Source organism: Squalius cephalus (assembly GCF_949319135.1).
Source record: "Squalius cephalus genome assembly, chromosome: 4".
NCBI classification, from domain to species: domain Eukaryota; kingdom Metazoa; phylum Chordata; class Actinopteri; order Cypriniformes; family Leuciscidae; genus Squalius; species Squalius cephalus.
In genome coordinates, this window is record NC_137125.1 from 44931321 (window position 1) to 44955892 (window position 24572).

The 24572-nt window shown below is 38.6% G+C and overlaps 1 protein-coding gene across 1 annotated transcript; it reads right to left on the reverse strand.

Moving 5' to 3' along the window:
- Positions 1-16858: 16858 nt before the first annotated feature.
- On the reverse strand, positions 16859-23306 carry LOC307157889 (uncharacterized protein). The gene is made up of 6 exons (XM_079869884.1): positions 23240-23306; positions 22493-22556; positions 22150-22252; positions 21619-21809; positions 20705-20827; positions 16859-18343 (listed from the first exon to the last, which is right to left on the reverse strand). Exons 2-6 carry the CDS (start codon positions 22537-22539, stop codon positions 17746-17748), a joined length of 1062 nt encoding a protein of 353 aa, XP_079726010.1. The 5' UTR covers positions 22540-22556; positions 23240-23306; the 3' UTR covers positions 16859-17745.
- Between the last annotated feature and the right edge of the window lie 1266 nt (positions 23307-24572).

The window sequence follows — 24572 nt, forward strand, 5'->3', positions numbered from 1 at the left end:
GTACTGTACATTTAGTTCCCAAACAGGAGCCATGTAAACATTAGAAAAGATTATGTTCTACACAAAAAGTATGTCCACTAAAGCTGAGGGTGAATCATTAAATATGCCCTCATATGCGGCCTACATCAAAGCACATTCTACAGTGATTAGGTTATATGTGATGTGATTGAATCTGCATTATCTGAAGAGTCTTTAACAAGTTATACATTAATAAAGCACAATAACAATGATTGATCTTATTTCTCTGATTGACATGTTTTTGGAGTTTCAACACAATGTAGATTATCCAGTCTTTAGATAGTGGGATCTGATATCCCAAAAGATATGATTTTGATAATGATTAAGCATTCCTATGGCATTCCTATCCAAATATTCCTATTCCACCCCTAACTCTGAATGTTTGAAGATACCGTCAGTTTCAGGCTCAATATTTAAACATACAATTATATCATCTCAGTTTCATCATTGACCTCACAGAAAAAAAAAGATTATTTTACAGCATTAATTATGAGGCAGTTCTTTTAGAGAATTTACTATCAAATCTGACTTAACTTCCAGTCTCTAAAACAAACAAGAAAGCAAGGTGCAGCATACTCAGTAAAAAAGTAAAATGCATAGTAAATACAGGCCACAATCATCTCCCTTGTCCATCCCCCCAGGAAGCAAGCTAATGTAGTGTCACATGTCAGGCTGTGGTCAGCAGGGTATGCTGGGATGGCTATAATGGCATTTGTCACTGCGGTTACTGGGAAACATCAATAAGCACTATGTAAGGAATTGGGCCATTGATCACAGCATTGGGTCATTTTATGTGGGGAGCGTAAGAAGGGCTGATCTTGGGGTTGTGTTATAAATCTCACATCATTGTCTTGTAGTTTCTGATAGTGAGAAATCAAAGGGCTGACAGAACCCATTTCCTGAGACAAAGAACCCAATCACCGAGGCATGGCACTCAAGACTAAAAGCTGTGAAAGGACCTGCAGAAGTGTGATATCAATGCAATCAGGTGTTATTTGCAGTTGAGTTATTTTAGACACTGTCTGACTGACATGCAAATGACCAACTCAAATTCCTTATGTTTTTAGGTGTCAATATTAAAACTTGGGAAAATATCGATAAACCCAGGCAAAAAAAAAAAAAAAATATATATATATAGCCTATATATTTCACAGACGTAACTCAGTAAAAAAACCGAATATACAGTTCTGCTCATGGATATTTAGTTAAGTTACTAAGTGCCACACAGAAACCTCTCAACATTTTTCAATTATTTGATGTCACTAACCTGGCAAACGTTTGGCAAATCCAGTGATTATTTCATCCTTAAAAGCTCTCCTTGTATCAGTCCAGTACCTTGTAAACATGACTTTATTTCAGGTAGACTAAAAATACTGTGCCCCCTTGCTCCCGGAAGTTGTGTAAAGCCAACCAATCAGATCAGAAATGTCCAGGCTGACAGTAGGCTACTTCCTTGTTTTGTGAGCAATATGCATCAGATGGTTAGCAAACAGATTGTGGGCAGGCCGTCTGAATCACAGACTACAGATATGATAATGGATTGATAAAATGGTAGTCCCTTCCTCAGTACCATGATGTCTTGTTGTACTTACGCCATCAGCTTAGGGGGAGGATGCAAGCCTTGGTCTATATTTAGCTTGCTTTGCTTTTATAACTACTGGAGCATCCAGGCATTAGAATGGTGCTCTGGGAATGCGTGGTGATTCCAGACTCAGCTTTCTCCGCTGGGAACTGAGGCACATGGATGCAGTAAAAACCCTCTGAATATGTGGATAAATATGCAGCAAACATGGATAGATGGTTCTCACACCATCAGCCAACACAGTTTAATGTTAGATTGTAGTATGTGTTAATCAGCTTGCTTTTATACATATAAGTCGAGCTTAATTTATGTCGGGTTTGATTTGCATTGTGCATACAGTAAGTCTCTCTGTCAACCTAAAATCGGATAATAGTACATGCTTCTATAAGTTTCTGCCTTACAGACATACCACAAAATACCCAGGTTCACCATATAAGCACTTTTCTGTACTAGTCATCATGATAAAATGAACAGAAAAAAAGAAACACAAAAGCTGTTTGCTAAAAGCCCGAATGAACCAAAGATACAAGTATATGTTCCCCCTGGTGACTAATTAAAGCATGTATAACCTCACCTGCTCTGATGTAACAGTAATGAACTCTGCAGACAAAACACCTCATAATAATATCCAGTCCTGGGGACAGATAGTATACATCTGAGAGCTTTTTAAAAGCACCCACACACACCTGAGAGTTTTTACGGTTTCCATCATGTTCCGTCACTTAACAAAAGAAGCACAAAACCAAGTGAATGCATTGAGACAAAATAATACAAGATAGTGGACGAGGCAAAAGTTGATTGATATCAACATTAAAATAAAGTATATTTTAAACTAAATTATCTTAAACAGTATTTTTTGAGCTTATTATTACTCTTATTAGGGTATCGTGCTGTTAGCTTAGCAACATCCTGAAATCAAACTCTATTGAAATCAATTGCGAGGAGTTAAGTAGTGTGACACATGTGGTTGGTGCCTATATAAAGCATTTATAAACAGTTTACAAGGCAGCTGTCTTTATAGACAGAAGACAGCAAGATATCTCACTAGATTTGGAACAGAACTACAGTATCCTTTTATTGACAACAGACAAAAACCTCTCATCAGTTATTGAAAGACTCACCAGATGTACATCAAATAATTAATCCCCAAACTCATTAGAGTACTCCATCTTACTATATAATAAATTACCCACAAACATCAAGCCCATTTCAGTCAGGTACCAGTTTATATTCACTCTATTTGCATAAAGCTCAAAACAGGTGGCAGGTATCTCAGGGCCTACAAACTCCTTTTGGCCAATTAGGATTTTTGGCCAAAACAAAAGCACAGATGGCTGAAGTACCATTGCCATCTGGTTAATAATACAGTCAGATATATGAAATGAGCCTGTGTGGTGTTTAGTGATTCGATCTGTTGTCATCCCCTCACATCAATGGAAAAAAAATCAATAGATACTGGGACTGGAGAGCTGTCTTGCAAATCAACACTCCTAACACACAGCTTGACTGATGAGAGACTCAAAAAAATGGTGGATAGTTACGTAATAAATGAGTCATGTTCACACGTTAGACTATTTGCATGCAGACTCCCAGCCCATGCAGACTGAGCAAATATAAACATGCGTTCGCATGAAAAGACAGGATGTACCTTTGAAATTAGTCTTAGACAGAGACTGCAGTACTGTTTGTATGGAATTACCTCAACCCACTTCCCTATACACATGAATTACCATTAAATAATGCTTTCAGTATTATTCTTGTTCAAAAGGTAAGCTATTTATAATGCCATGAAGAGTGTAAATGAAAATGTAATGCAAGTGAAAATAAAGAAAAAAATGTCAGTAGCTGAAATATGAAAAATATATCTGTCACCTCATGACCATATAATTCTAGTTTACAGGATAAAATCTCAACACTGACATGTACAAAAGCACGCTCACATTCTGTACTCCTTCACATTGTGTTCCTTTCTCTCTCTGTGTACATTACAGATCCGTCTCCCAAAGAAATTTGCCTGAGGCAATGGAGCATATTTTTGTCAGCTCCGCTGTCATATAGTCACCCACACTGCACATATTTAGCAGGGTTTATTTTTACAGCCATCTGGTGGATTCTTAAAGAAAAGCTCAGAAACGCCTCTGAAAATCATCAGCTTTGGCTATTCACAGAAGCAGTGAATCAAATATGATACATATATAAGATGAGAGGCAGTGACTCAAACAGACTTATGCTACAAAATGTAATTGTGCTATAAATGACTGATTTTCACATGCTACTTCACACTGTTTTCTCATTGTTTACTATATGGCAGAGTTTTGCATGAATGTATTAATGCCCAGAATCAAAATTCTTTCTCTGCACTTTAATAAGACATTATAGTTTTTAAATATGAGTCTTTTTATACATTTCATTGTGTTTTGCATGAATAGGTTATGGTTTGTTACTGCTCAGTGAGGGGTTGATGCATCTTCATTTGTGCATTGGATTCAAAGCTCACAAGCAACATTAGCCTTACTCGAATGGTTCAGTGCCTTGAGCTAAAGGTAAAAGGATCTGTCCTTTCCAGTAATCATTCCCTGTCCTGCCTTTGGGATACCCTTCTGGCCAGGGGCATGGTTTTGCATGCAGATGCAAGGCTATTAACGGCACAGTGCTGAAGAAGGGGGTGCTCATTGTTGTGCTTGTTGCCACATTGGAAACCCTGGCTGTATTCAAAGTCTTCTCTCATTTTAAATTCAGTCAAACGTTGCTTCTAGCATACTAAGCATTGTCTCCATGGCTGCTGGAGCAACATCTGGCTTGTAGAAAGTGTCCAAACGGATTGATTACAGAGGGAACTAACTAACAAAGCACACATTTGTCCTAATCCAGTTTGAGCCACTTTCAGTGACTCTGTACAGAACGATAGATTTCAGCACAACATGCTGCACATATGTTCTCTGGCACACAATAGCATTGTGCTTGTTTAAAGAGCCATCATTGAGACCGTCTGTAATCTTGTGTACACCGAGTAGCCCTTAACCAAACTACAGAGACCAGTTCAGGACTGTGCAAATAATGTGTTGCCTGGCAACAATGAATCTCGATTATCAACCTGAATATCAGAGGCCTTGTTTACATCCCACAAAAGCCAGAGTTTACAAGGCAGGAACAGGTGTAGTTCAAGTTACAATTTGTTTTTGATATTTAAATTCATGGCTATTGTTGTCATGCCGGTGGCTGGTAACATGCCACCATCTTTGGCATAGCTAACACAAAAAGAAGCCCAAGCTGAAATGGTTCTTGGCACATCCATTTGATTGATGATGCTGAAGGCTCAATTACCCAAAGTGTTGTTCTTACAAACAAGGTTAACTACAGACCTGTGGACCAATGAGCTCATTAGAAGAGTGATGAATAGAGTATAACATCCAATCACTTGATCTCTCACTGTGGGGGTGGAACTAGCATGAGAGTCCCATCTGCACAAATGAAAAAAGACACCAGACCCCCAACCTGAGATGCAGCATCACTTTTTAAATATCCCCCACTGCTGTTTAACTGTCACTCTTTACTGATGTTTACTTTACAGTGGCTATTGGGAATAGATGAACAACAAGTCCAAAAAAACTTCTCAACAAAACGTTGAACCATTTTTAATGTGAAGTGAATTAATGTGTGTTTTAGCCAAATCGATGAAGATTTTTAAATATACACAACCCGGCCAAAAAAATAAAGAAAATAAAAATTGTTGTTTGGATTTAAATAGGCAAATGTTTAAGAGTCAATAACTGGATCATTATTTCAGTGATTATTATGTTTCTAGCATTATATGATGGGATGACAATGCCAAGATTCATCAGGCTTAGATTGTGAAAGAATGATTGGGAGGGAGCATGAAGAATCATTTTCACACATGAATTGGCACCTCTGAGTCCAGATCTTAAATTTATTAAAAGTCTTTGGGATGTGCTGGAGTAAACTTTACAGTGTGCTTGACATTTACACTGTCAATACAAAATCTTGACCAAAAATGTATGAACCTCTTGATTAAAATAACATCACAACATTTATTTACATCAAGAGGTGCATACATTTTTGGTCAAAAGCTTGTATTGACAGTGTAAAAGTCAAGCACTCACTCCACCAAATCCTACATGGTTGTTTAAGAAACCATATAACATGCCAGAAACATAATAATCACTGCAATAATGATCAAATCATTGACTCTTAAGCATTTGCCTATTTAAATCTAAACAGCGACTTTTTTGGGGGGCCGGGCAGTGTATATGCTAACTAGGTACACACGGAAAACGGCATGCACTACACAGATCTTTGAATGAATCCATTCATTCATAAAAAAAAAATAAAAAAAGCAAAATTCCTCTAGCCTGAGGGAGAGTAGAAAGTGGCATCCATCAAACTAACTTCCCTCAGCACTAAAGCAAAACAACCCAGCTGACTATAAACTTGGTACTTCAGTGTTAGGTGGGAAGCCACTGAAATGTTTCAATGAAGCAAATGAATTGATGCTGCAAGGATATGAAGTACCGCAGCCATTCCTGCTGGGGTAAAAAAAAGCTTTGAATTTCCTGCAGCTGTGTTTACACTCTCATTCACTCCACCAGAGTAACCATGATGGAGTGTAATGTGCAGTTTTGGTCATCACAGTGTAATCAACCGGAGATAAGCATGAGGTGTGGTGCCTTTTTACTCTTTTGTTATCTCATTGTTTTTCTTTCAGTCTGAGGGGTGGACATGAGTTTTATCTGATGCAATTTTTTTTAGCAAACGAGAATGTTACCGAATATTTAACCTCATGTTTAGAGAGTGACATCAAAACCAAAGAAAAAATTGATATTTAAATACAATGACTAGAGGCTCACTCACCAAAACCAAGATACCTCCTTATAGCATTTGCAAGCATCAAACAGTAGCTTTGCTCAACAATTATACACTAAATTCTAAGGAAGCATCACATGTTATGCACAGCAACAAACTGAAAAAATAAATCCAAGATAGAGAATGAAGGAAGAGAAATAACTCAATTAAATTCATTCAATACTGAAATGTATCTAAATTAGTTTCTAATGATAAAAACTGACTTTTAAACCCAATTTGTTTATTGTTTAAAACATTTTTTGTATGATGCCTGTATTTGTTACCTATGTAGACTGTCCCAAATCAGTTAAGATGCTGCTCCAGAATGCTATGTGGGCAGCAAGAAAGCTCACTAGGTTTTGTAGTAGAGCTCATCACGCGAGTAAGTAATACAACTTTTGATTATTTGTATCTTTATCACAGAAACTTTGTGTCTCTCTCATTGCCAGTGAAGTTGAAGATTTCTGCCTTTGTGAGTTCCAGTGTGACAGAGCTCTCAATCTTAATGGTTTATCTTAGTGGTTGTAATAAATCAGCATTTGTAATCTACTGCTCTTGCTTTTTCCCAAGAGAGTAATATTGATTTCTTTTTTTTCTTCTTCTTCTTTTTTTCAAAGTCTCATCCCATCCCCACTGCACCATTATCACACATTATACACACACATATACATGCACAAATATGCACATACATTTAAAAATAAATAGGTAAATAAATAAAAAGATGAGGGAAAGAAAGGAAAAAAGAAACAACAGTAAAATCAAACAGTAAATATTAAATTTGCTCTATGTATGTCAGAACTGGCTGCCAAATAGTGAAAAACATTTGACTGCAGCCTTTAATTGAATACCGAATCGTCTCTAGTGCAAGATGATAAGATCCTTAATCCACTGACTAAAAGTAGGTGAAAATCTGTCCTTCCACTTGTGCAATATAAGACGTCTAGCTATTAAAGTTGAGAAAGAAATCATATTTTTTGCTTTATTATCTAAACAGAGCTCTGTAGTAAAAACCGAATATTGCAAGAATTGGGGAAGGATTAATAGATAAATGTTGGGCTCCTGAAAGAAAATTAAATATTAATTGCCAGAAGTTAAGAAGCTATTGATTTCTTTTTCAGTGCTGCCTAATTTGAAATTCACAAATTGACACCAAGTCTATTTATTAAAACCACCTCTGTTATGCTCTACTTCTGTTTAAAACTGTCCTCTGCTTACCTTAAAAGATGTGCCTCCGATGCAATATTGTAAGTGAAAGCTTTAAACACAGCTCATCACGTTCTTCACTGATAGACATCGACTGTCTCCATTCGGCTAACAATCCAACCAGTTTCCTGTTCATTCTTCACTTCTGTTGGTTAAAATGTGTAATTACGTGGAAGAGAAGTCGATAAAAAATACGCTTTTGCAGCTGTTGATGCGGTTTTGGCACCATTGGCTTTTAGATATCTGTAATTATGAGGCGCTTGAGACCTGTTACCTCAAGTATGATCACCCAACCCTTCTGTTAGCAAAGCTCACAAGGCCAGGGCATGAGTATAGAGTAGATGTGTGACGAAGTAAAATTACACTGCTTAATAATTGATGGGGTTGAAAACGAAATTGTGTGTGTGTGTGCTAGAAAGACGCTCAGCTTGACTCCTCCTTCCAAAGTAATGAGTATTGTCACCCTGTAATTGATCCGCTGTACGAACCGCCCTTTTCTGTGTTTGATCTTCTACTACTCAACTCTACAGCTATATTTTCACAATGCATGAAGAGACCTACTCTGTATCACTCTGGTTAAACAACAGGATTAATGGTCTCTCCATCAGCACTCATTCAGTCAAGAGAAACGTATCTGTTTACTAATAAATGACAGCAAAGCTTCTGTAGAAAAAAACTAGGCTACACACAGAATGGTCTTTTCCATTATTATCATATTGTGTGAATTTGTGTAATCTGGGACACTTAACTTCTTTATACACCTGCTAACAAGGAATTTATGTTAGCATTATCATATAGGGTTTAAGTCAGAAAAATGATTATACTCCACTACACTACCTCAAACACCAGCCACTGATCACCATTTCAGTCACTAAAACCATAATTTCAATAAATACTGCCTTTCCGTGATGATTTTCAACTTCTGTAGACTGTTGTCTTATTCTTAATCATTTCAATAATTATACAGACCACATTAGTTATCAGACTTGTACACATGACATTTCCCCAGGAAGAGGTTCACACTAGCTTATATAAACAGAGACAGTTAAAATGGTATTGCAGTCAGTGACAAAAATGAAACCCAAATAACTTTTGTTACTGTATAATTTAATATTCTACTCACTGTAGATTCTACACATTCTACTCACCCATAAAACAAACATTTGATCAGTTTAAGATTACATAACCTAATGGAAAGTTCAGAGTGTTCTACCGCCTCTAATAATGTCTTTGTAGGTTTGTTTGTTTTCATTATTTTCAGTCTAGACCAAATAGACAGATGAATTGTCGGATAGACCAGAGTCTTATTCATGAATGGGAGTTTTTTTTGTTTTTTGTTTGTTTGTTTGTTTGTTTTTTGTGGGGTAAGGGTCATCCTGGGCCTATACTGGCTAATCATGGAGCAACTTTGAGCACAAATGAAAATAAGCCGAGCTTTAAGACCCTATTGAGTTTCTATGACACTTTCAACATGAGAGCCAAAAGAAACATTGTGTTTGGGTTAAATGTGATTTACCTAAATTATGAAAGCTCCCCATAACCAGTTGTGTGTGGTACTGATGCTCCGTCAGACTAAATGGATAAATCTATAATCAAGTGGTCTAAACTGCCTAGTGGCCATTTTGTGGTGGAAAACTAATCACTTCCACACCGTGGACACTTTATTCATCAGAGCAAATTTAGTGACTACAGAAATCCCAAGAGAGAAATGGAGGGTTTTCATGCATGCCACCCGAGCTGCTCTCTGCAGCTCAAGTTACGCTATTAAATGCTGGAGGGTTGCTCATATAGGAGCATTGTATGTTCAATCCCAAGATGTTTGTTTTGTAAAGTTCATAGAAGTGCACAAACTGCCTATAAATAATTACCAAGTGATCCTTACCCAATTGTCGTTCCAAACAAACAAAGATCATTTGATGAAATTTGGGGTCTAAACAACTTTGGACCCCATTGAATTAATTGTATGAACATTAAAAAATACAATGCTATGGTGTTCTGGGCGGATACTTTCTGGCAAAAGAGCCCACTCTCAAGTCTCTATGATTTTTTGGTACCTATATAATCTTTTGTTCAATTCAGTCTTTGTAATTTTCACCTGCTTGCCAGAACCCCACCCCCCCCCCCTCCCCCTCCCCCCCCTCAAAATGTAAGGTTTCATTGATATCCATACCACAGTTTAGGGTCATAACAAGCACCTCTAACAAACAATACTGGCTACTGAAATAATCTCCAATTTGACTGACATTCAAAATTATTCTCTTTTACAACAAAACTCAAAACTACAAAAGGTAACCAAGAGAATATGTGCATAAATGAAGTGTGTGAGGTCCAATGCAAAACTAATCAGAAAGTTGGTAGGGTCTGCGTCTTTCCATGCCACCCTGCCATCTGTAACCATCTGTGCTGTCGTTACTATGAAATCATAAAGGCTGATGGTCTCTAGCTTGATGGCACAGTGCTATTATGGGGGCATGGTGTCTGTACAACAGTGCGTATATAGTAGCACGTCATCCTCACGGCACAGATGGATCCCCACCGTGATCCCAAGGCCAAAGTTTTCCCCATGGACCCAAGTGTATGCCCTGCACAGCGAGGAGTCCAGTAATTCAGCTTAAAACTAATCCACCTTTAAGACACTCACTTTGCCCTAACCACGTGTTAACCTCACAGTATCATGAAGTACACTTACTGACATACGAGCTGTCACAGTAACCTCAGGTGTGTCCCTAGCCTTAATATAACTGAGTCGCACAGAGCAATTATACAGTTACACTCATTACACTGATCACAAACTGTACTATGTAGTCAAATGAGAAGTAGCTCACATTTAAAGATTACGTAACAGATTTTCACCAAACCGTTCTCCTGTGCGACATGTTTTCCCATGAGCACCCACTGTTTTGTTGCTTAGTTACATGTAAAGCATACAATCTGCCCTCTTAACGCTTAGCTTTGTTTGTTCATTGTGTTTTGTTTATTTATTTAGGAGTTATTTGTTTAGGAGTTAGGGGTGTGGTGTTGCCAATTTGATTGACAGGTTGGGTGTCCACCCTTCTGAGGTCAGGGGTTGTAACTGTGACCTGTTTCCCGGACAGTACAGATCAGCTGAGAAATATCTCCAATGCCTGCCGGCTACATTGTACCGTCCCCTTCCACGCCCTGCCCCATGCATGCCGCCCTACAAATACCACGCAATTCCCAGAAACCCTTTATATTTGTCCCCCTGAACTGCTTCGGAAAGCTAGAGGGAGAATTTAAAAAAGAAGACCATTTTTCACTTGCCTTTTTGGCCAACAGATTATCCATCTATGTATATTAACAGCCTTAAAGAAGCAAGCGAGCTAACTTAACCTCCAGAAACAAATCATTTTATTTTTGGCAGCCATTTCATGGCACGGCGAGACACCCACTAACCCCATCCAGCTGTCCCTTCTGCTCTTTACTCTGGGTGCAAGGCTTTCTTTAGGGCAGGATTAGTTTACCTCTGCAGGAGTGATCTCTCTCTCACAGACACACACACACTTATACACACTCAAGGAGAGTGACAGGTTGACAGGCTGTACGGGGCTTCTCACTGGCCTTCATAAAGCTGACTCACAGTAGATGCAGGTGAATCAACAGTGCAGCCATTCTCTGAATACTACGCACCCTGAAATAGCCCTTCAGGGCAAACACCTTTTGTTGTTGAAGCGACAACCCTGTGGTCGTTTACGACTCTTTGAATTGCTCAAAGAACTGACTGACCCACTAAGTAAGGCAGTTTTAAAGTTGCCAAGCATTTCAGATGGACTTAAATTAGCATGCATGATGATTTCCATCATAAAATTATTTCAAGGTGCTCTAAGCAACTTTTTAATGGAAATACACAGTTTAATTTTCTATACTCCCTAACAGATATCCCTGAAATAGGTTTCTTTTTGATGGCACTGGTTTTGTTAACAGAAAAAAAGCCAGGGGGATGGGAATTACCTTTTATCCAGTTATATAGAAAGCTATACAGAAACACTCTCTGCTTGTCTATCATTTTTTTGTGTTCAGGGTTCCCATTTATCTCAATGGCGGTTTCTCGGCTGGCACAGGACTGAACCTGAAATTTTCTGTCTTTGCTTATGAACCACAGACATTTTTAGCCCAATCACTCTGAGTCTGCAGTGATAATGTCATGACAACACTGATTATCTGATGTAACTATCAGGCAGTTAGTTACATCGCATTTATCAACATGATGTTCACGGAGTGGTGACAAGACCTCTTGTGTCTCCTTTTAAACAGCAGGCTTTACCCAGTAGGAGGCTAATCTGTATTCCACTCACTTTCCCACTCTTTCTATCACTGTTCTTTAATGTTTGTTTATCCTGAGGCTTGGAGAATAATTTCATTAGTTACGCTGACTCTCAAGGGGCTTTGAGACTGCAGTGCAATGACTTCTTACGTGAACTGATGACGTTACAGGCGTCCTCGAGTCCTTGGCAGATGTTTAGCTGTGTTCTCAATACTGTCTAATTAACTGTTATAGACTCATTGCAAAATCTGTTGCATTCAAATGAAGTTCTGCAGATAGATTCAACAGATCATATGATTTGTAGAACACATTTTGTTGGAAATTTGAGCTATATGCAGATATTGTGTAAACTGAAAGCCACATTCTCAATAAAGCTGCAATGTCATTTCTGCACCACTTGCGTCACCAAATGGAATTGCAAAAATAATGACTGTTTTCAGACAGTTTTCTCAAATCCAATCCCCTTATTTACAGGGGGTAATACTCCAGACATCACTTTCGATAATGTCTTTATTAGTATGTAGCATACAATAGTCAATAGATCTTTTATAGTCAGTAATGTACATAAAATCATGTCCTTTGTTTAAGAGGTTGTAAAGGACATCTGCTGTAAATTATTGCTGTTTATCTTGCCAAGTTTATGTGATTTCTCACCTCACACTGCCACTGATAAAACATCAACTGCCCAGTGAACAACTCAATCTAGTCCAAAATACCCAGAGTATTTTGGATTTGCGCTAAGTTAAATTCATATGGTGGAAATTAACCACCATGCACACTTGGAGATAGATGTGTTTAAACAGAGCCCTTAAATAAATGGCTTGGTCAGCTATCTCTGGCCCACGGCGCATCAGGCACCGGTGGAAGTCATAGAGGACGCAGCCGTTTAAAGACAAGCGCCTAGCATGTGCTGACGGACATGGGGGATCTGCACTGGCAGTCTTGGCAAAGGCTTTTATGAAACTTATTGAATGATGCGGCTCCAAAAACAGGCCCCATGCACAGCGCGATCCAGATGAACCCATTCACCCAGACCTGCACTCTCTAAGACACCAAAGTGATCCTGTGCATGTCAAAACATGAACGGTGAACCATCCATCTACATTTATCACCTCAATTTATGATGCAAACAAACCTTATCAGCAATGATTATACTGATAGACAGCACTTTTCTTTTTAATGCGAATCACTTTTAACACTGCCAGGCTTTGATGAGCTTGGACTTTATATGGTTTTACTCCAGGTAACTCAATACAACGTTTGCTAAATAACTGCAAATGCATCCAAAATTACTGTCCATAATTCATACCTGATGCATGTTAACCAATTGCACCTTATTGTAAATTCTTACTGGTTGTTTTATGTAGTATGAAATGCAACTCAAATAACCAGATACAGCCTTCCATTAGTTGTATGGGCTTTGTTTTTTATAGTTCTTGTTCACCTTCTAGCTCTTATCCAGTTGGATGCAGATACTCGTGTATATTTGATGAGCAGTTGTGAGTTTCATCCACTTTTGGTGGCTCTCATTTAAAAAAAAAAATCTGAAGAAATTTTAATTGAAAGAGGAACAGCTACTTTTAGAAACATATGCAACCCTTTTACTGGTTATTGCTGATGAGAGGTCTTCTGGTTACAGATTTGACACTGTCGTAATCTCCAAGAATTGATACCGACTGCTGAGGTGGTAATTTGTGGCACTGCTGTGCTTGCAGTCAAATATAGAAAGTTACATGGACACATTGGCACAGTGCAAAATCTCACTATGCACAAAAAAAGGTGCTGGTCCCTCTGAGAGATAAAGATTGCATGATGCAGTATTCTGTGAATAGGTGTTGTTCCAGCACGCGGGTGCATGTCACTTTAGGATGGATCAGAGGAGGAGCTCAAACTATAGATTACAAACAGCAGAGTGAAAACAGACCAGTGGTGAAAGCTTCATGATGGCCTTAGATAGGCAATAATATGTAGGAGTAAGTGTATAAACATGCACACATGCTTTGGTAGAGATCATATGACACTGAGCATATGCACAGGATTGACACCTCATTGTAAGTGATTTGAAGCGTGTGCCTGAGTGACCATAATGGTGGCCTTCCAGTTTTAAAGGCAGGTCTGATACTGAAGTAGCAACTGTGGCTGTAAGCCTAACATTTCACTAGAAATCTGATAGGCAGATGAATGACCTCGGCATAGGAGAGCTGTCTGTAAATGTACTGCAGCTGTTGATACATGTATGTTTCTTTCTTACAGTCACATTCAAACCAGAGGAATTTTACTGTTTCATTAGATGCTCACAATGTTTGTTTAATAGAGAAATAAGGAACTGGAGGGCCTTTGTTACATTGATTTTACCATGGGTAAACAGGTTTTACTCTGCTGTGCACTGTGCCTAAAAATCACTTTAACACATTACCCTGAGTGGCTTGTTGGATTTATCAAATGCAATAGCGATATGATAAAATATACCAAATAATAAACATTTCACAAAGTAATGTAGAGAGTTTGTGGCTACGTTTTTTGGTCCGTTTTTTATAAGATAAGCTACGAAATGCACATCAGACAATTTGTTTTGGTTTAACTTCCTCTTAAGTGTTTTTATGACAGAAAGAAATAGGTTATCTGTTACAAAATATTTTCTTTTCTTCCCACAGAACACTTTCAAATTTTCTTTGTGCTTCCTTAGGGCATTATCTCTACATAAACTTTTAACTTGACCTGAGGACTGTTCTTTGCCCCTTCTGTTTGTTTCAAGTGAACTTTCAGGTAGCTTATCAAATTATTGAGGCAAGCTGTCGTTTGCGTCAGAAGTAACAAGCATGGATAATCGTCTCTTGGATTGTGTCCTAAATAAGGGCTTATTCAGGGTTGTGTAATGCTTATAAGGGTGCAGTTTTTCTGAAAGCTGAACATCTCTTAAAATTATCAGAAGATATTGGTAAATTAATTTGCTTATGAAAGAATTGAAAAAAAAAATTAAGAACAGGTTTATTCAATGTCTTTTATCAGAATTTACTTTTCTCTAAAGTAACTGTTAATAGTTAATGACCTATTCAAAATTGTAGAGCTTAAAACTACTAAATGTTTTTAAGTTACTCTTTAATGTACTTTACAATAAGGTTCAATTCATTAACTTTATGCATCAGGTATCATGAACTAAAATGGACAATACTTCTGAATACTACTCATTTCCAGACATACCAATACAAGTTGTATAAATTAACATTAATATATTATAAATTAACAATGAACAATATAAATTAACCTAGATTAAGAAATGCTGTAAACATGCTCATTCAAATGTTCATGATACCTAATGCATTAATTACCTTACTGTATAGTGTTACCAATTGCCCTAAAAACTAACCTGCAATATAGACCATTTAGAAACAATCTTGAGTTGTTTCTCTGAAGGTCCAGTAACATGGTCCTTAACACATGAAATCGGAGACTAGTTAACATGTGTAAAAAGTAAGACACAAACGCCTCAACTGAAAAACATGGATATGTCTCAGGCACAACAGCCCTCTTTCCTTAATGCACAGTTGTGGCAGCACTCCTGATTTTTTAAATCACAATATAACCCTTGTGGTGTGCCATGAAAGGGCTTGTTATGCCCTCTAGTGGAAAATACATTCTAGTACATGTTGGCTAACAGGTTTATTTGGAGACACGTTTTTCCCCTGGTGATACTTTCAAACAGGAGTAGACTTACTATATTTGCTTATAGATTTCCAGAGAAAGTTTTATTATTATACTAATTTACAATACTCGGGCAACTTTTGTAATGCCAATTTGGTAGTTCGGTCAGTGCATTCAACATGGGGCCCATCCTGCTCTTATTCCCTGTAAGAATGAGAGGAATGTCTGTCAGTTGGAGAGAAAAAGGTCAGGCAATGCTTTGACAAGGCTGTGGGGGGAATGCAACCATGGGTAATGCCTGACCAGATAATCGAAGCGTGAAACCAGGGAGCTGTTACACCCATACACAAGCAGAGCAGGGACCTGAGAAACAGGCCACATGCACACACACACACACACACACACACACACACACACACACACACACACACACGCACGCACACGCACACGCACACGCACACGCACAGCAATGAAGCTAAGCCTGGGCCACTGAAGACCCATGTTGTGACATGTTTGCTTACTGCTGGAAAAAGAGATTGTTACACATGTCCCAGCCTTAAGCACTCATAGTTGCAAAGCACTTCTGTCATCTTAAATATCAAAGTCCCATTCCTTGTGAAACCTCAGAGCCACTCTATTTCATGTGCTATGACTGAAGAATGAAGAATGCGAAAATTCTGCTCTGACTTCATTGGTGAAACAGCAGTGGTGATCACACACATGCTTTGCAATTTTTGAATTGTGTGTGTGTGTCTTAGATGTTTGATACCTTTAAGAAAATGCCAAATGCTAAAGTGATCTAAACTGCTAAACTTTACATTCATTAACAGCAACTACATTCATTACTCACAACGGTACTTGTAGATAACGCTATCATCAGACCCCTGGTGTCCAGTCCTTCTGGGAATTTGTAATTCGCTGTACATGTTTGAGCCATGCCTGCTGTAAGTGTAGGCAAATCAATGATTAACCACAATACTGCCACTTACACTTTTAATTAAGTGTCCTTCCAATGACTTTTAACAGCAATGATTAGTTGGAAATATAATTAATGAGCTTTATTATTGACACTTTTATTGACATGTTGTTATTGACAAGAGTTTTGGCTGTGTTGGCAGTGTAAATCTGCAAATATCCACGTAAGAAAAGTTATTTCGATGCTGTGTGATGTGATTTATATTGAATTTATATATCTATTACTTCAACGTTATCATTATTGTCATTAGCATAAACAACAAGGACAATGACAACAATATAAAAACACACACTTTAACTTGAATGTTTTTATTTCTGCAAGATAGCACAGTGCTGGGTCAAAAACCGATGCTGGTCATGGGACCATTGTTTTGAATTTAGCAATAAGTGTGAACAAGTGAAGTTCCCATGTCCCTTTAATCATTATGAAATGCACAATAAGAATTTATCCTCATAATTTAGAAGTTGTCACTGAAAGATAATCATTAGCAATAACTTGCTCTTCAACAGTACCAGGATAAAAGTACAATTTTAGAATCATGATAGCATTCTGGTTAGAACTCACTTTTAAATGACATGGCAGCTTCATATGGTATATAATCAGAGGGTTGGGCTGAGGGCAATTGTAACACACTTCATTCAATTCATATGTAGGCTAAAGCAATGACAATTTCAATATATCCTCAGTAAAGTTCTCTTTATGCCTTAGAAAAAGTGCAATCGATTTCCTGCAAAATTTTCAAGAAAAACTGAAATCTTTTTTAGTCACTATACAATATTTCCTCATGGCAATGAGGTTGGGGGCAATTGTAACTTTGTTGTAAATTGTAAAAGTTATGAAAGAATTGAAAGATCAATTTAAAATGTGAAATGAATCTGTTTTAATGATCCTTAGGGCTTCCATGGAAAAAAAAGAAAGAAAGATGATTGGTGATACAGCAATAACTTGAGCTTTGCACAGGAGAGGGTTATGACCATGAGTCCAATAATCACTTAAAATAAGAAAAAGTGCCAAGAGATTGGACAGATGTCTCTGTTTTGGCTTTATTGTCTCTTAACGTGAACAAAATGAATTTGTGATCTTGGTGAACTTTCTGTGATCCTCTGTGCGCAGAGCAATATTAGCTTTTGATTTCCCTTGTTTAGCTTGTTCGTTCACTCTATAGCCATCTTGGTTTGCCTTTCAAGCCGCATGCCTCATCTCTGTGCGACACAGGCGTTTTGGAGAAGGTGTCGGGCAGGTCATGGTGATTTTGGGAAGCTTCTGTCCTTGGGAGTTGCAGACCTCTACGGTGCGTTCCATCAGGGAACTGTATTGGCCCCTATGTGCAGGCAACAGATCTACCTGGTCCTGGTGACAAGAAATGTGGACCTGTGGCAGAGCAGCACGATAAGGCAGTGGAGAGTGTAGGATTTGGCGGCACAGATGCTCCTGGAACTCAGAAAATGGCTCCAGCAGGTGGGCTGCCAGTGGGCAGTCAAACACTCCTCTGTTTGGCACTTTTTTCAGCACAGACCTCAGGGGCTGGCACGCTCTGTCAGTCTGCCTCATCTGTTGCATGGTGTTAGGACTGATAGGGTACACTGCCTGCACTACAGGACTTTGGAAAGTAAGTCGAGATCTCGGGGACACTCCAGAGGCTTTGGCAGGAAGCAAGCAGGGCCCATTTCCTTGAACAGTGTGCACATTGACAGACAGAGATGTCTGCCCGACAGGTACAATTTTTGGATGCATCAATGCATGAGCAGGTTTAGCTGAAAGGAATTCCATTTTGTCCGGCCTTTTTCATAAGAGAATGAGAATAATTAGAAGATGAAATACTATATATATGTACTAGTTATATGCATAAAACTAATAAGCATGCACACTTTGATGAACCAGATGCTTGCTTAGGCTAGGGTTAGTGGTTTGTTAACTTTGTTACATAACTTAAAGTATGTTGCATGTGTTCATTATGTTGTGCTACAAACCAGAATGATACCTTAAATTGAGCTGCCTTAAATTGGAGGAGGGACCAAATTATATCTAGTGACCAGAATATCTTACAGACTTGACCCAGTAAGCAACCACCTAACAATGACTCAGACCCCTCTAGTAACTACTTAAAAACACTCTAACAACTACCCAGAACACTTTAGCAACCTTGTAGCAATGCACTAAAAACCCTTAGAAATTTACTGTTTAAACAGAGAAAGGTTTAGCAGCAGTTTGTCTTTCAGTATAATGAAAGAAACATGGGTCAGGTGCAAGCAACAGAAATGAGATCAAGCATAGCTGCAAGAGAATTCAATTAAAATTGTCCAAAATTGTTTACCACATATTTATTTAGTTAAAGCGTTCTTTTTTTTTTCTGAAACGATGTCACTATATATTCCAAAGCCTATCTGCCAAGTTGACTATGGGTACAACACAAAAAGTTCCACTACAGGAAAGGTTATCAGGTTTTCAATCACATTAAGATTCAATTACCATTTCTGTTACTAATCGCATTCATCAGTGATGGTCCTGGGAAGAGGAGACATATCTGTAACTCATTGCAAGTGGAGACAAATCTAAAACTCCTTGCTCTTAATTCACATAAGTGCCGTGTCTACCAGAGAGAGGCATTTAAACATACTCTCTGCACTAAAATCAGACCTGACTGTGTAGCTGTTTGCACTGTGTAAATCCACTTTATTGGGACACTTTAATTTCAGTTTATTAGCCCAGCTGTGGGGGCTGATAGTAATTGAATAGAAACCTATATGCCCTCTCTCTGCCTCTCAGTGCTGATCTCTGCTCTCTCTCCCTCGCACCTCACAGCCTCAAATAAATGAGGGAAGCAGAAAAATACCTTCCCACGTGATGCCGAGACTAACCAGGCTTTAAATCATTAATAAGCTGAAAATGACTGCATATATCTGCCGGGCAAGATATTGACTGTGCCTTTTCATTTTTGTTCTGTGAATTTAACAGCGCTCCAAATGCAGAACGAAGTCAAGCCATGCCTCTTGCCTACACTGACAAGTATGAAATAATTGTACTTTCCTCTAGCCTAAAAGCGAAGGGTACTGAATTCTGATGAAAAGTCCTGTTCTTATTGTCAGGTTTTAGATGGCTAGTCAATAGGTGGTTGACTAGACAAAGGGGAACTGGAGCGCTGCTGGTATCCCTTGTATCCTCTGGTGCTCCTGGAAGGGTTAAATGTTCATAAAAAAGAATTGGGAAAAAAATCCAGGTCCAGGCACTCAGTAGGATGCAAAAGTTAAAAAGCCTTTATTGTTTTAGAGGGCTAAAGCATTAAAACACCAACGCGTATCTGCCCACTGGCCTTCATCAGGGTGTTGGTAACAAACAGACAGAATCAAGCCATACTTATAGTTGCATTGATTTCAGGTGTGCCACTCTGGCACTTGCAACACAATTTCTTGGCCAAGTTTTCTCTAGTGACCAAGAAATTGTGTTGCAAGTGCCAGAGTGGCACACCTGAAATCAATGCAACTATAAGTATGGCTTGATTCGTTGGTGTTTTAATGCTTTAGCCCACTAAGGCCACGTTTACATGTGGCTGGCCATTTTCATAAACGGACATTTCACCCCTCTCCGTTTTCAAAAATAACATTGTGCACACCTGTCATTTTTCAGAAAAGTGTTAGTTTACACGAACCCGTGTATATGCCGTCAAGAGCAGTGTAACAAGAAGCTCAAGCTCACGTTAGCCAATCAGAATCCCGAAAATAGTCACATACTGTGACGTTGGCTCCCTAAAACTCAGTTTTTCTCAGTTTACATGCAAACGTGCAAGCAAAGTTTTCCAAAATCTCTACTCTGGTCAGAGTTTTTAGAAAGAATCATTTTCAGACGTGAATTCTCCGTTTGCGTGTAAACGAAGGGCTCAAACGAAGGGAAATGTCTCCGTTTTTCAAAATAACCATGTACGTGTAAACGGGGCCTAAAACAATAAAGGCTTTTTAACTTTTGCATCCTACTGAGTTACTGGACCTGGATTTTTTTCCAATTCTTTTTTATGAACAATTGGGTGGTTGATTTGAGCTGACGGTTTTAAGTTAACAGTGGCATGACCTTTTTTATGAAGCAAGATACAATGTACATTAAATGTACTTGCAAAGGGTGGTTGTTAATAGAAAAAGGGAGGCAATACCTGCATCCAGACCTACAAGGAGGTCTCGGGGGGTCTGTTTCCTTCCAATTATTTCTGGATTTGGTGATTGGTGGGAGTTTGGAGACAGTTTTGCATCCAGTGCCTTTCACAATCAAACTGCACCTGGCAAATCATACATTTCAGCAATGAACATATTATGCCACTGAATAACAATTGGCCATTGGTAAACAATTAGTGGTGTACGAAGTCTGTATTAAAGGAATAGTTCAGATTTGAGGGTGATTAAATGACAACATTTTCATTGTTGTGTGAATTATTCCTTTAAAACATGTTGCTTACAAAGTGAACCACTTATATATCGCTTATGGCTCTCGCAACTTTTCCTAAGCACTTCCCCTCGGGTGAATCCCTGCCACCATTTTGAAATGCGTTCAACTTCGTCAAGTGGACGAGGGAAGTTTATTTGGACAGACTCTTGACCCCTTGATTTTGACAGAGGGAGTCTACTCATATGTGCTCTTCAGGCAGATCCATAGAACACAAAGCGATTGTAACGTCGTAACAGCAACTAGCAGAGGTTGCACTTAATTGTGATCAAGGGCTTAGGGGTGTCCAAACTCGGTCCTGAAGGGCCACTGTTCTGCAGAGTTTAGCTCCTACTTGCCTCAACACACCTGCCTGGAAGTGTCTAGTATACCAGTAAGACCTTGATTAGCTGGTTCATGTGTGTTAAACTGGAGTTGGAGTTAAACTCTGCAGAACAGTGGCCCTCCAGGAGCAGGATTGGACACCCCCAGGTCAGGGTGTTCTATTTAAACCTATTTGCAAGGGTTCTGCCAGTAGTGGGCACTCTTGCAACGTAAGCAAGGACATACATCCAAGTGAACGAGACGGAGGGACAGTCATAAAAAAGTTGACCAAAACACAGCCCTGGAATGATCTGTATTCAGTACCTGGTGCTTATGAGAGGGGGTAAACTGATGCGACTCTCAGAATGTCTGTATGACCTCTTGTCTCTGGGTTGGAGGGTTAATGTAGTCATCACCGCTGGCAAGCTCTTGTGACTCCGAACATCATCGTCGTCATCTTCATCCCTGAGTGGCCCCCTTACACCAGGGAGACGGGAGAGGTTGGCAGTTACATCCTGTGTAAAACAAGCAGGGTTGGTGCATACATACATGGGAGGTTCTTGCTGCCATATAATGTGTGATAATGTACAATTAGCCAGTCTTTATTGCAAAATAAACTTTTGATTAGGTTGATTAGGATCATGCTGTGTCCAGGGCTGTATTTTGCAACTGTATATTACCCCATATGTTACGCTCCTACTTTCAAAATAAATTGATGTAAGTTGAAATTGCTTTATTATAGGAGAAAACAGTGAGGAGTGATACAAGGTACTAATGTAGGAGATTGTCTACCAGATACAATTGTCAAATATACAGGTTAATGGTCAGTGGTCTTAATAATTCTGCAGTGTTTACCCCATGTTGCAGGAATGAGACCGGTTCTGAGAAATGTGATGGTACAGGTGAAACATCACGAAAAGGGGACTGGCTTCTGTGTTTCCTAATTTTGTTGGAGGGCCTGTTGGCACAGCAAGTGATTTGGATATATCAATGCATAATAAGAGATACAAATAAGACTAATAGATTTACACTAAAAGTAATAGTAAGTTACATTACAAGAGTTACTCTTGAAGATTAACCTCAAACATGCATGATGTTTAAAGCTGTAAATGTTTTTTGTCTGTTTGTTTGTTCTTGTCATTTATAGTTATATACGTGTATTAAAGTGTATATGTGTGTATATATATATATATATTACCAGTCTCCATTCCCATCCATGGGAAGGCCTTTGCCAGAAAAGCCCATCCTGATTCTTATTTACCCTTAAAAGAACAAGTTGTTAGAACACAGATATTCACATACCAAATTAACTTTAATTTATATTACCAAACCTCTCCCTTCTATAAATAATTGTTTAATTAGAGATATTCTTGAGCAATGATTCGGCTTTTATCTTTACCAACAGGATTTCAAGAATTCCATTAGTCTTCAAGAAGTCCATTAACATATAAATAGGTATTTCATTGCATAAATTCAATGCATGTGCACTGAAAATATATTTTAGCCACAGTTGAGATAATTCATCTACTGATTCATCAGGATTGTTTTAAATCAATCTCATGCTTTAAGACATTAATCAAACACGAAATCTACCATGAAATATAAAGCATGTTGCCGGCCCATTTCCCTCCGCATTAACCTCGTATTTCCTTTTTCTCCATTTGAAATTTTTCAGTGCCAGATTAAAGATTAAGCATGGAAAATAAAGAAATTAGTGTATTCTGACATTGCAGGCAACAACAAATAAAACAATATAATAATGTAATGAAATGTGCACTGTTTAGCACAGCTTTGAAACATTGGCATATTCACCTTTCAGTTCTGATAACAACACATTTCATTGAATATAACTTCTTGAAGTGCAACAATAGTACTTTAGACTGACAAATATCCTGTTTTGGCATCAGTAATGTTTGGGAAAACATCAGATAATGATACAACTTACCATGGGAATGCAGAATATCAATAAGACCGTTCAGTGGAAAGGCTGGCCACCGCCTCACACTGAGGACAATCCAAAGCACTGCAAGTCAGGACATTACCATGACCACCTTAACAGACCAGTCAAAATCCAAGACAACAAAATTCTCTGCTGTTGATTGGGTGGCTGTGTCCCAGAACCCCACACAGAGTTGAGAACAACTTCTTTCTCTGAAATGATTTGTAAAGGGTCATTTATATCAGAACAGAAGCAAACAAAGAATGATGACTCAAAATAATAAAAGATAATTTTATGTTATTTGCACAACATTATATAGGCTAATACAGTAAAAGAGCCACCCTAACTTATCTTTTGAAGTTGGTTACCCGGCCACAAAATGAGCTCACATCATTTCATCCAATCTAAACCAACAATATAGTTCATGATCGTGTTCCAGTTCAGAGAAACTAAATACAGACATTTGTCAGTGCATAGACTTTACTGTGGCACGTAGCTAGTGTAAGCGTCATTAGTGAGATGATATGAGTTATATTCCCCTGTAGGGGGTGAGGTCTCCTTGCATTGTTTAAATCCGGCTTAGAGGTGAAACATTAAGCTTCAGGCTTTAAAGCAGCTACAAGCAGCTGCTCAGCGGGCCATGGAGGATCTGTCAGCAGTAGGGAATCATTAATCTGCAGTGTGCTTTTTACAGCCTCCTGCTGCGTTCTCCCATAGGGCAGTGCAGACAAACACTTCGTCATCATTATAAAACACATTTCATCTGTAATGATGATTAGCCCATTTTTTGGCTTGCTCACAATAATATGATCACATATATACACAGTTTGGAAGGGAGGTCTGTGCCGTAGGCTTCCTGTTGTCTTTTGTAAGTGAGAAAGCTTTTGACAAAACAGTTTGAAATGTTGATAACTTTCTGTGACATCTATCTATCTATCTGTTTTGACAGCTGTAAAATGTCTAAAATTAGTGTGAACACCTTGTGCCGACCTACATCTGTCCTGATGAGCGAACGATCACGTCTGTGCATTAGCCCTCACACCTCTGATGCAAATCAGGCCACTGTAAATTGGGCTTTAATAGCATTTGCGTGACTCATTAGCGTGCAAATTGGAAGTGGGTTCATTTAAGCGATGACAAACTGCTAATGTACTTTCATGCTTCCAGCAGTCTAGAAGCAGATCAAAACCCTGTTTAGAACTCTTCTGCCCTCATATTAGCCTGTTTGTGTCATGTTGACATGTGGCATGTTGACATGTGGCATGTTGACGTCATGATATTTTCAAGTTTTTGTTAGCTTATAAAAATGAATTGCCATGCATGAGTAGTGTTGCTTTGT

Excerpts from the sequence above, each read along its gene's own strand:
- LOC307157889 (XM_079869884.1), bottom strand. The coding sequence starts at position 22,539 with ATGGGCTTTTCTGGCAAAGGCCTTCCCATGGATGGGAATGGAGACTG. Across the intron at positions 21,810-22,149 it reads TCTCATTCCTGCAACATGGG|GATGTAACTGCCAACCTCTC; the intron begins GTAAACACTGCA and ends TGTTTTACACAG. Across the intron at positions 18,344-20,704 it reads CCTTGTAGGTCTGGATGCAG|GCCGGACAAAATGGAATTCC; the intron begins GTATTGCCTCCC and ends CTTATGAAAAAG.